General features: G+C 44.2%; 1 protein-coding gene across 1 annotated transcript in view; it reads right to left on the reverse strand.

Annotated features, from left to right (window-relative positions):
- Nucleotides 1-231: 231 nt before the first annotated feature.
- LOC115207171 (amphoterin-induced protein 3-like) overlaps nt 232-13,837 on the reverse strand; it is a 42,749-nt gene continuing 29,143 nt past the window's right edge. The window contains exon 2 of the mRNA XM_029774155.1: nt 232-363. Within this exon, the coding sequence (XP_029630015.1) occupies nt 286-363 (78 nt within the window). The 3' untranslated portion in view covers nt 232-285. The remainder of the gene's footprint in view (nt 364-13,837) is intronic.

Consider the following 13,837-nt stretch of genomic DNA (forward strand, 5'->3'; position numbering starts at 1 on the left):
GCCTAATAATACTGATATCTTTGGCCTTGTGGCTCCATTAAAAGCATTACAATTCACAGTGATAGAGTGAGAGGTGCATAGGTAGTTGGCTCTTATTTGTGGTGTACGGAGAAACCGCTCTGTGCCTATACAGGAGACAGTGGTCTTTATTGAAGCTGGTTATAGAAGACTATTCAGTCCTACTTTAAGGACTTTAGTCTTCTCTCTTTTTCAGGAAATTGGTTGTTGTTGTTTTTGTGACGTCATCCGGAGTCTGCCTCTGTCGGTTGCCCTGCCGGTCTGATGTTACCGTGGTGACGGAAGATTGTTCCATGTTCCCAGACGAGAAGTTTGATCGGTGATAGTAAAGGTAGCTTGACACATCTGGAGAAGGGTGAGGGAAAGAGAGAGAGAGGGACGAGGGTACAGAGAGGAGAGAGAGAGAGATGGGGTGCAGAGAGGATAGAGAGAGAGGGAAAGAGAGAGAGAGAAAGAGAGGAGAGAGAGGTGGATGGTGCATAGAGGAGAGAGAGAGCGAGAGAAAGAGAGGAGAGAGAGAGAGAGAGGGATGGTGTGCAGAGACGAGAGAGGGAGTGAGAGAGAGAGGAAGAGAGAGAGAGAGAGAGGGATGGTGTGCAGAGACGAGAGAGGGAGCGAGAGAGAGGAAGAGAAGGAGCGAGAGGAAGAGAGGGAGCGAGAGAGAGAGCAAGAGAGAGAGAGAGAGAGAGCGAGAGAGAGAGAGAGAGAGAGAAAGGGATGGTGTGCAGAGAGGAGAGAGTGAGAAAGAGAGACAGAGGAGAGAGATGTCATACTTGGGTGAGAAATGACTGAGACACTGGTACATTTGAACTATATCAGCAGACAGTTTTGCACAGAAATGATGTTTTTAGCTTAGCACACACTTGTCAGTAAAGGGTTGTGTCCCACATGGCACCCTAGGGAATAGGGCCCTGGTCTAAAGCAGTGCACTATATAGGGAATAGGGCCCTGGTCTAAAGCAGTGCACTATATAGGGAATAGGGCTCTGGTCTAAAGCAGTGCACTATATAGGGAATAGGGATCTGGTCTAAAGCAGTGCACTATATAGGGAATAGGGCCCTGGTCTAAAGCAGTGCACTATATAGGGAATAGGGATCTGGTCTAAAGCAGTGCACTATATAGGGAATAGGGATCTGGTCTAAAGCAGTGCACTATATAGGGAATAGGGCCCTGGTCTAAAGCAGTGCACTATATAGGGAATAGGGCTCTGGTCTAAAGCAGTGCACTATATAGGGAATAGGGCTCTGGTCTAAAGTAGTGCACTATATAGGGAATGGGGATCTGGTCTAAAGTAGTGCCCTATATATAGGGAATAGGGTGCCATTTGGGATGCAGCCAAGATGTTTGGACAACCAGCCTTTGCTCCTTCGAACCATTCCTGCTAGGATTAACCTTTATTTTAACTCGGCAAGTCAGTTAAGAACAAATTCTTATTTACAATGACGGCCTAGCCCGGTCCAAACCCGGACGACGCTGGGCCAATTGTGCTCCGCCCTATGGAACTCTCAATCATCACGGCCGGATGTGACACAGCCCTGGTGCAGCCTGGGTGCTGCAACGTTTTAATTGGCAGCCTGTTAAAGCTAGCCTGGTTTCAGATCTGTTGTCTCTTTCTTTGTTCCCTTGCTGACTCCACCTGCTGACTGTCAAGCAAAATGTCAATGAGTGACAAAAGAGAGCTGGCATAGTAGCACAAACCGACTGGCATTCAGGCTAGCTTGTAAGTCTCACGCCACAGATCAACACAAGAGGAAGAACATGATACGTTAAACAAAGATACGTTAAACGTTTTGAAGACGAAGGAACAGAATATTTGTTTCGTCATGCCAACACGCTGAAAACATCTACAAGATAACGGTTTACTACTGAAACGTGGTTAGCAGCTTTGGAGAAGGAGAGATCTGTTGAGAGTTGTGGCTGACTGGGTGGAAATCCAAAAGAACACGGTGTGTGGTGTCATTTGGTGGTGTTTGTGTTTGTCTGCGTGCGCTCGCTGCCATTTGGGGACGTGTATCTATTTGTCACACTGTAGATATTTTTGGTACCTAGCATCCTGTTTGTGAAAATATTATTTGTGGTATGTTTTTTTGTGGGGGACACAGATGGGTACTTATTATTTATCATGTTGCTACTGTTGACATCTCGATCTGGCCTTCCACCCTCCCCTTTTCAACATGTTGGGACAGTGAGAGAGGGACAGTGAGAGAGGGACAGTGAGTGAGAGAGGGACAGTGAGTGAGTGAGTGAGAGAGTGAGAGAGTGAGAGAGTGAGAGAGTGAGAGAGTGAGAGAGTGAGAGAGAGAGTCAGGTTCAAAGCTTATTTTCTGCAATTCTGTACCCTTTGCCATGGGATGTAGAGAACTTGTCGTTTTAAAGTTAATTTCCTGCTATTCTCCACATTTTGCCATGTCTTATGTGTGTTAAATATTACAACAAAATAAATGTGCTTAAAAAAACAAGCTAGAAACGTTAGCTGACATGGGCTAGTATAGTGCCTTGCAAAATTATTCACTCCCCTTGGCGTTTTTCCTATTTTGTTACATCACAAATTGTAATATAAATTTATTTTTATTTGGATTTCATGTAATGGACGTACACAAAATAGACCAAATTGGTGAAGTGAAATTAAAGAAATTACTTGTTTCAAAAATGTATATAAAATAAAAAACGGAAAAGTGGTGCGTGCATATGTATTCCCTCCCTTTGCTATGAAGCCCCTAAAAAAGATCTGGTGCAACCAATTACCTTCAGAAGTCACATATTTAGTTAAAAAAAAGTCCACCTGTGTGCAATCTAAGTGTCACATGATCTGTCACATGATCTCAGTATATATACACCTGTTCTGAAAGGTCCCAGAGTCTGCAACACCACTTAGCAAAAGGCACCACCAAGCAAGCGGCACTATGAAGACCAAACAGGTCAGGGACAAAGTTGCAGAGAAGTACAGATCAGGGTTGGGTTATAAAAAAATATCAGAAACTTTGAACATCCCACTAAGCACCATTAAATCCATTATTAAAAAATGGAAAGAATATGGCACCAAAACAAACCTGCCAAGAGAGGGCTGCCCACCAAAACTCACAGACCAGGCAAGGAGGGCATTAATCAGAGAGGCAACAGAGAGACCAAAGATAACCCTGAAGGAGCTGCAAAGCTCCACAGCGGAGATTGGAGTAGGGCCACTTTAAACCATACAATCCACAGAGCTGGGCTTTACGGTAGAGTGGCCAGAAAAAAAGCTATTGCTTAATTAAGGATTGGACCATTTATTTTCAATTTTTGCATAAAATGACACACCCAAATCTAGCTGCCTGTAGCTCAGGCCCTGAAGCAAAGATATGCATTTTCTTGGTACCATTTGAATCGAAGCGCTTTGAAGTTTGTTGAAATATGAAAGGAATGTTTTTTTTGTATTTTTTTTGTACCATCATATTTGAAATGCAAGAGAACAGCCATAATGTATTATTCCAGCCCAGGTGCAATTTAGATATTGGCCACTAGATGACAGCAGTGTATATGCAAAGTTTTAGTCTGATCCAATGAACCATTGCATTTCTCTTCAAAATTTTGTATCAAGACTGCCCAAATGTGCCTAGTTTGTTAAGTAATAACTTTGTGCACTCTCCTCAAACAATAGAATGGTATTATTTCACTGTAATAACTACTGTAAATTGGACAGTGCAGTTAGATTAACAAGAACTTAAGCTTTCTGCCAATGTCAGATATGTCTATGTCCTGGGAAATGTTCTTGTTACTTACAACCTCATGCTAATCACATTGGCCTACGTTAGCTCAACTGTCCCGCAGGGGACCAACCAATCCTGAAGAAGTTTTAATTAAAGAAAAAAATAAGCAAACACATTTGGTGTTCACCAAAAGGCATGTGGGAGACTCCCTAAACATATGGAGGAAGGTACTCTGGTCAGATGAGACTAAAATTGTGCTTTCTGGCCATCAAGGAAAACACTATGTCTGGCACAAACCCAACACCTCTCATCACCCCAAGACACCATCCCCACAGTGAAGCATGGTGGTGGCAGCATCATGCGGTGGGGATGTTTTTCATTGGCAGGGACTGGGAAACTGGTCAGAATTGAAGGAATGATGGATGGCACTAAATAAAGGGAAATTATTGAGGAAAACCTGGTTCAGTCTTCCAGAGATTTGAGACTGGGACGGAGGTTCACCTTCTAGCAAGACAATAACCCTAAGCATACTTCTAAAGCAACACTCGAGTGGTTTAAGGGGAAACATTTAAATATCTTGGAATGGCCTAGTCAAAGCCCAGACCTCAATCCAATTGAGAATCTGTGGTATGACTTAAAGATTGTTGTACACCAGAGGAAGCCGTCCAACTTGAAGGAGCTGGATCAGTTTTGCCTTGAAGAATGGGAAAAACTCCCAGTGGCTAGACGTGCCAAGTTTATAGAGACATTCCCCAAGAGACTTGCAGCTGTAATTACTGCAAAAGGTGACTCTACAAAGTATTGCCTTTGGGTGGGTGAATAGTTATGCATTCTCAAGTTCAAAGTGGTAGGCGTATTGTGTAAATCAAATGATACAAAACCCAGAAAAATCAATTTTATTTCCAGGTTGTAAGACAACAAAATAGGAGAAATGTCAAAAGGGGGTGAATAGTTTCGCTGTAAATGTGGAGAAGTATTTTTCTTCTGCTCACATTGTGAGTTAGGCTATAGGCCTTTGCCTGGATATTTAATTAGTGCACAATAGGAGTTGCCTGACGACTCATTATGAATTAAGTTTCGCATCTGTTTCGATCGCTCCATTCATTCGGCTTCAAACTGCTATCCTTACAAGTCATTTGTGCCGATGTCAAAATGAGTGGCGTCAAAACAAAACTCTTGGATCGACTCTCTAACCAATCAGACTTTCAAAACCAATGACATGATTCATGATTGGTGTAGGAGGATGTAGGTGGGTAGTCAGGATACAACAGAAGAGCAGAGTGCAGGCAGACTGTCCATTAGACATGCCTTAATGACCAACACAAATCATCACCCTCCTACTGGTAGTTCTTGATGGCTATGGTTTTTCCACGTTTTGATATTTTATGTGTTCAAATCAAAGTTTATTTATCACATGCACAGGATACAGGAGGTGTAAAATGGTACAGTGAAATGCTTACTTGCAAGCTCTCAACAGTGCACTACAAATATCAATGATGTGACGGAGAAAGAGACGATTTCTCATTTATCTGAAAGCATCTCTTCATGATGAGCGTATAACTGCTAAATTACTGAAATGTGAATATAAATATATTCCAATTTGCATCAGGATGAGTATCATAGACCTGAATCATAATCCACTCATAAGTATGCATCTATTACTAAAAAGTGGCACACGTAGGCTGGTACATATATTAGTCCCAGAAACCTGTTAGCGGTTTCTAGATGAAATGACAGGTAAGTCGTGTTAGTGTTGGGTCATGATGGGTGAACTGAACAAAATCGGCCTATTAGATGTTACTTGTTACTCTGGACGTTCTGCTAACAGACCCTGTGTGTACCTGACGACTCATTATGAATTAAGTTTCGCATCTGTTGGTTCGCTGCTCTGGCACCCCAATGGTGGAACAAGCTCCCTCACGACGCCAGGACAGCGGAGTCAATCACCACCTTCCGGAGACACCTGAAACCCCACCTCTTTAAGGAATACCTAGGATAGGATAAAGTAATCCTTCTAATCCCCCCCCCTAAAAGATTTAGATGCACTATTGTAAAGTGGTTGTTCCACTGGATATCATAAGGTGAATGCACCAATTTGTAAGTCGCTCTGGATAAGAGCGTCTGCTAAATGACTTAAATGTAAATGTACCCAATGATGGCAAAATGAAGTAATCAGTTTGTTGGATGTATGAGTTTGAATGGTTAGCATTCTCTAGGTGCACACGAGGTATCTTGTTTATAGGATCTGGATAATCTATCCCAGACCGCCAGATGTGTCTTGTTTTGATATGAAGAAAATGATCATCAGTCTGTTGGATCATGGATGTATTGTTTGTATGATCTGAACATCATGTTTCTAGCTCCCCAGGTGCCAGGTTCCAGGTGCTAGATGCCAGGTAACAGGTTCCAGGTGCTAGATGCCAGGTAACAGGTTCAAGGTGCCAGGTAAGAGGTGGCAGGTGCCAGGTTAAAGGTGCAAGGTGCAAGGTGCAAGGTGCTAGGTGCCATGTAACAGGTGCCAGGCAGTGTGTGTTGCTGGAATTCACGTGGGGATAGAACACACAAAGTGTAATTATATCCCAGGCCAGCTGCTGGGACGACTGCTCTGCCATGTCGTCATTATTAAGTCAACAGGCACAGATGTCATGGGTCCTCTTTGTGTTCACTAACTCTGTAACAGATTGGATGTTGGTGTGTGTGTGCTTCCTCAGCGGCCTGCTACATGGAAATCAGACCTTCTGACTCTTAGACAGACACTGTCTAGCTACCCAGCACCATGCCAGCCACATAGAAATAGTGACAAAAAGCACAAATTGAATGTTAAACCTTTTTTGCTTTTATTTCCTGCTTGTATCCATGGTTACACTCAATATGGCAGTCGATAACATTGACTTGAATAAGAACGTCCGTTCTAGTCATTCTACTTCTATGTCCAGCCACTATCACCCGGTTCCCCCTCACAGGCTTACTGACTGGCTGGCTCTATGTCCAGCCACAATCAGCCGGTTCCCCCTCACAGGCTTACTGGCTGGCTGGCTCTATGTCCAGCCACAATCAGCCGGTTCCCCCTCACAGGCTTACTGGCTGGCTGGCTCTATGTCCAGCCACTATCAGCCGGTTCCCCCTCACAGGCTTACTGACTGGCTGGCTCTATGTCCAGCCACAATCAGCCGGTTCCCCCTCACAGGCTTACTGGCTGGCTGGCTCTATGTCCAGCCACTATCAGCCGGTTCCCTCTCACAGGCTTACTGGCTGTCTGGCTCTATGTCCAGCCACTATCTGCCGGTTCCCTCTCACAGGCTTACTGGCTGGTTGACTGACTGGCTCTATGTCCTTCACTATCAGCCAGTTCCACCTCACAGGCTGACTGGCTGGCTGGTTGACTGACAGGTTGGCTCTATGTCCAGCCACTATCAACCGGTTCCCCCTCACGGGCTTACTGACTGGCTGGCTCTATGTCCAGCCACTATCAGCCAGTTCCCCCTCACAGGCTTACTGACTGGCTGGCTCTATGTCCAGCCACTATCAGCCGGTTCCTCCTCACAAGCTTTCTGGCTGGCTGATTGACTGGCTGGCTAGCTGGCACTATGTCCAGCCACTATCAGCCGGTTCCCTCTCACAGGCTTACTGGCTGTCTGGCTCTATGTCCAGCCACTATCTGCCGGTTCCCTCTCCCAGACTTACTGGCTGGTTGACTGACTGGCTCTATGTCCTTCACTATCAGCCAGTTCCACCTCACAGGCTGACTGGCTGGCTGGTTGACTGACAGGTTGGCTCTATGTCCAGCCACTACCAGCTGGTTCCCCCTCACGGGCTTACTGACTGGCTGGCTCTATGTCCAGCCACTATCAGCCGGTTCCCTCTCACAGGCTTACTGGCTGGTTGACTGACTGGCTCTATGTCCTTCACTATCAGCCAGTTCCACCTCACAGGCTGACTGGCTGGCTGGTTGACTGACAGGTTGGCTCTATGTCCAGCCACTATCAGCTGGTTCCCCCTCACGGAATTACTGACTGGCTGGCTCTATGTCCAGCCACTATCAGCCAGTTCCCCCTCACAGGCTTACTGACTGGCTGGCTCTATGTCCAGCCACTATCAGCCGGTTCCTCCTCACAAGCTTTCTGGCTGGCTGATTGACTGGCTGGCTGGCACTATGTCCAGACACTATCAGCCGGTTCCCCCTCACAGGCTTAATGGCTGGCTGATTGACTGGCTGGCTGGCACTATGTCCAGACACTATCAGCCGGTTCCCCCTCACAGGCTTACTGACTGTCTGATTGACTGTCTGGCTAGCTGGCACTATGTCCAGCCACTATCAGCTGGTTCCCCCTCACAGGCTTACTGGCTGGCTGATTGACTGGCTGGCTGGCACTATGTCCAGCAACTATCAGCCAGTTCTCCCTCACAAGCTTATTCGCTGGCTGGCACTATGTCCAGCCACTATCAGCCTGTTCCCCCTCACAGGCTTACTGGCTGGCTGGCTGACTGACTGGCTCTATGTCCAGCCACTATCAGCCGGTTCCCTCTCACAGGCTTACTGGCTGGCTGGTTGACTGACTGACTGGCTCTATGTCCAGCCACTATTATCCGGTTCCACCTGACATTCTGACTGGCTGGCTGGTTGACTGGGTGGCTGGCTTATGGAATGACAGACTGGCTGGCTTCCTGACTGAATGCCTGTCTGACTGCCTGGATGACTGCCCGGCTGACTGTCTGGGTACCTGACTAATGACTGTCTGACTGAATGCCTGACTGGCTGGCTTGCTGAATGACTGACTGGCTGGCTGGCTTGCAGACTGAGTTACTTAACGCCTGGCTGACTCTCTGGGTACCTGCCTGAATGACTTGCTGAGTGACCAGTTGACTAACTGACTGGCTGGCATTTGTTTCCTGTTTAGCCTATTTCCCTGACTGACTGACTGGGTACCTGGAATTGGTTTTGTGTTCATGTCCAAAGGCAGGCAGGCTGGAGTAGCGTGAGGTGTCTTTGAAATTGGTTTAGTGTTTATGTCCAAAGGCAGGCAGGCTGGCATAGCGTGAGGTGTCTTTGACCTTGGTTTAGTGTTTATGTCCCAGGCAGGCTGGTGTAGTGTGCTGTGTCTTTGACCTTGGTTTAGTGTTTATGTCCCACCCAGGCTGGCGTAGTGTGCTGTGTCTTTGAGCTTGGTTTAGTGTTTATGTCCCAGGCAGGTTGGCGTAGTGTGCTGTGTCTTTGAGCTTGGTTTAGTGTTTATGTCCCAGGCAGGCTGGCGTAGTGTGCTGTGCCTTTGACCTTGGTTTAGTGTTTATGTCCCAGGCAGGCTGGCGTAGTGTGCTGTGCCTTCGACCTTGGTTTAGTGTTTATGTCCCAGGCAGGCTGGCGTAGTGTGCTGTGTCTTTGAGCTTGGTTTAGGGTTTATGTCCCAGGCAGGCTGGCTTAGTGTGCTGTGTCTTTGAGCTTGGTTTAGTGTTTATGTCCCAGGCAGGCTGGCGTAGTGTGCTGTGCCTTTGACCTTGGTTTAGTGTTTATGTCCCAGGCAGGTTGGCGTAGTGTGCTGTGTCTTTGATCTATCTGTTCTAGTTGCATAAGAAGGAGAAGAAGAAGAAGAAGAAGCTTTTATTTACTGTAGTCTCTCATGAATCTTTAATTGAAAACGTTTTAGATGGCAGAGAGAGGAGAGAACATCTTCCTTTTGGATGGAGTTACATTAGTGTCAGTACTGGGGTGGAGAAGAGGAGCTAACTGTGCCTGTGATCTAACATGACTGTCTGCAGATAGATAAAATAACACTACACAACACAGAGACAGAATAACACAATACTACACAACACAGAGACAGAATAACACAACACAGACAGACAGAATAACTCACTATTACACAGACAGACAGACAGACAGAATAACACAATACAGATAGACAGAAAAACACAATACGACATAGCACAGACACACAAATCAACACAGACAGACAGAATAACAGACATACAGAAAAACACAATAGTACACAACACAGACAGACAGCACAAGACTACACAACACATACATACATAGATACAGACAGACAGACAGACAGACAGACAGACAGACAGACAGACAGACAGACAGACAGACAGACTAACACAGTACCACACAAAACAGACAGACAGAAAGACAGACAGACAGAGTCACACAATACTACACAATACAGACAGACAGCATAACACGACACAAACAGACAGACAGACAGACAGAATAAGACAACACTACACAACAAAGACAGACAGACAGATATAATAACAATACAACACAACAGACAGACAGACAGACAGACAGACAGACAGACAGACAGACAGACAGACAGACAGACAGACAGACAGACAGACAGAATTCGACACAATGGATACAGACAGAATAACACAATACAACACAGACAGACTGACAGACAGATATAATAACACAATACTTCACAACACAGACAGACAGACAGACAGACAGACAGACAGACAGACAGACAGACAGACAGACAGACAGACAGACAGACAGACAGACAGACAGACAGACAGACAGACAGAATAACATAGTACTACACAACACAGACAGACAGACAGATATAATAACAATACAACACAACAGACAGACAGACAGACAGACAGACAGACAGACAGACAGACAGACAGACAGACAGACAGACAGACAGACAGACAGACAGACAGACAGACAGACAGACAGAATTCGACACAATGGATACAGACAGAATAACACAATACAACACAGACAGACTGACAGACAGATATAATAACACAATACTTCACAACACAGACAGACAGACAGACAGACAGACAGACAGACAGACAGACAGACAGACAGACAGACAGACAGACAGACAGACAGACAGACAGACAGACAGAATAACATAGTACTACACAACACAGACAGACAGACAGACAGACAGACAGACAGACAGACAGACAGACAGACAGACAGACAGACAGACAGACAGACAGACGGACGGACAGACAGACAGACAGACAGACAGGCAGGCAGGCAGACAGACGGAATAACACAGTACTACACAACACAGACAGACAGACAGAATGTGACTGTTGTTTTCAGAGTCATAGTTCTCTCAGGAAGGATAATACTGTTATCCAAACCTCCTCACTGTGAGACAGACAACCTTCCTATGTAATCTCACAGCTATGAAGATGATGACCCCAGTATATAATCTCAATGAGGATGAGGATGATGACCCCAGTATATAATCTCAATGAGAATGAAGATGATGACCCCAGTATATAATCTCAATGAGGATGAGGATGATGACCTCAGTATATAATCTCAATGAGGATGAGGATGGTGACCCAAATTTCAATGAGAATGAAGATGATGACCCCAGTATATAATCTCAATGATGAGGATGATGACCCCAGTATATAATCTCAATGAGGATGAAGATGATGACCCCAGTATATAAACTCAATGAGGATGAGGATGATGACCTCAGTATATAATCTCAATGAGGATGAGGATGGTGACCCCAGTATATAATCTCAATGAGGATGAGGATGATGACCCCAGTATATAATGTCAATGAGGATGAGGATAATCACCCCAGTATATAATTTCAATGATGAGGATGATGACCCCAGTATATAATCTCAATGAGGATGAGGATAATCACCCCAGTATATAATTTCAATGATGAGGATGATGACCCCAGTATATAAACTCAATGAGGATGAGGATGATGACCTCAGTATATAATCTCAATGAGGATGAGGATGATGACCCCAGTATATAATCTCAATGAGGATGAGGATGATGACCCCAGTATATAATCTCAATGAGGATGAGGATGGTGACCCCAGTATATAATCTCAATGAGGATGATGACCCCAGTATATAATGTCAATGAGGATGAAGATGATGACCCCAGTATATAATCTCAATGAGGATGATGACCCCAGTATATAATCTCAATGAGGATGAAGATGATGACCCCAGTATATAATCTCAATGAGGATGATGACCCCAGTATATAATCTCAATGAGGATGAGGATGATGACCCCAGTATATAATCTCAATGAGGATGAGGATGATGACCCCAGTATATAATCTCAATGAGGATGATGACCCCAGTATATAATCTCAATGAGGATGATGACCCCAGTATATAATCTCAATGAGGATGAGGATGATGACCCCAGTATATAATCTCAATGAGAATGAAGATGATGACCCCAGTATATAATCTCAATGAGGATGAGGATGATGACCTCAGTATATAATCTCAATGAGGATGAGGATGGTGACCCAAATTTCAATGAGAATGAAGATGATGACCCCAGTATATAATCTCAATGATGAGGATGATGACCCCAGTATATAATCTCAATGAGGATGAAGATGATGACCCCAGTATATAAACTCAATGAGGATGAGGATGATGACCTCAGTATATAATCTCAATGAGGATGAGGATGGTGACCCCAGTATATAATCTCAATGAGGATGAGGATGATGACCCCAGTATATAATCTCAATGAGGATGAGGATGATGACCCCAGTATATAATGTCAATGAGGATGAGGATAATCACCCCAGTATATAATTTCAATGATGAGGATGATGACCCCAGTATATAATTTCAATGATGAGGATGATGACCCCAGTATATAATCTCAATGAGGATGAGGATGATGACCCCAGTATATAATCTCAATGGGGATGAGGATAATCACCCCAGTATATAATTTCAATGATGAGGATGATGACCCCAGTATATAAACTCAATGAGGATGAGGATGATGACCCCAGTATATAATCTCAATGAGGATGAGGATGATGACCCCAGTATATAATCTCAATGAGGATGAGGATGATGACCCCAGTATATAATCTCAATGAGGATGAGGATGGTGACCCCAGTATATAATCTCAATGAGGATGATGACCCCAGTATATAATGTCAATGAGGATGAAGATGATGACCCCAGTATATAATCTCAATGAGGATGATGACCCCAGTATATAATCTCAATGAGGATGAAGATGATGACCCCAGTATATAATCTCAATGAGGATGATGACCCCAGTATATAATCTCAATGAGGATGAGGATGATGACCCCAGTATATAATCTCAATGAGGATGATGACCCCAGTATATAATCTCAATGAGGATGAGGATGATGACCCCAGTATATAATCTCAATGAGGATGATGACCCCAGTATATAATCTCAATGAGGATGATGACCCCAGTATATAATCTCAATGAGGATGAGGATGATGACCCCAGTATATAATCTCAATGAGAATGAAGATGATGACCCCAGTATATAATCTCAATGAGGATGAGGATGATGACCTCAGTATATAATCTCAATGAGGATGAGGATGGTGACCCAAATTTCAATGAGAATGAAGATGATGACCCCAGTATATAATCTCAATGATGAGGATGATGACCCCAGTATATAATCTCAATGAGGATGAAGATGATGACCCCAGTATATAAACTCAATGAGGATGAGGATGATGACCTCAGTATATAATCTCAATGAGGATGAGGATGGTGACCCCAGTATATAATCTCAATGAGGATGAGGATGATGACCCCAGTATATAATCTCAATGAGGATGAGGATGATGACCCCAGTATATAATGTCAATGAGGATGAGGATAATCACCCCAGTATATAATTTCAATGATGAGGATGATGACCCCAGTATATAATTTCAATGATGAGGATGATGACCCCAGTATATAATCTCAATGAGGATGAGGATGATGACCCCAGTATATAATCTCAATGGGGATGAGGATAATCACCCCAGTATATAATTTCAATGATGAGGATGATGACCCCAGTATATAAACTCAATGAGGATGAGGATGATGACCTCAGTATATAATCTCAATGAGGATGAGGATGATGACCCCAGTATATAATCTCAATGAGGATGAGGATGATGACCCCAGTATATAATCTCAATGAGGATGAGGATGGTGACCCCAGTATATAATCTCAATGAGGATGATGACCCCAGTATATAATGTCAATGAGGATGAAGATGATGACCCCAGTATATAATCTCAATGAGGATGATGACCCCAGTATATAATCTCAATGAGGATGAAGATGATGACCCCAGTATATAATCTCAATGAG

This window comes from Salmo trutta, chromosome 14, assembly GCF_901001165.1.
Source record: "Salmo trutta chromosome 14, fSalTru1.1, whole genome shotgun sequence".
In the NCBI taxonomy this organism is placed as follows: Eukaryota; Metazoa; Chordata; class Actinopteri; order Salmoniformes; family Salmonidae; genus Salmo; species Salmo trutta.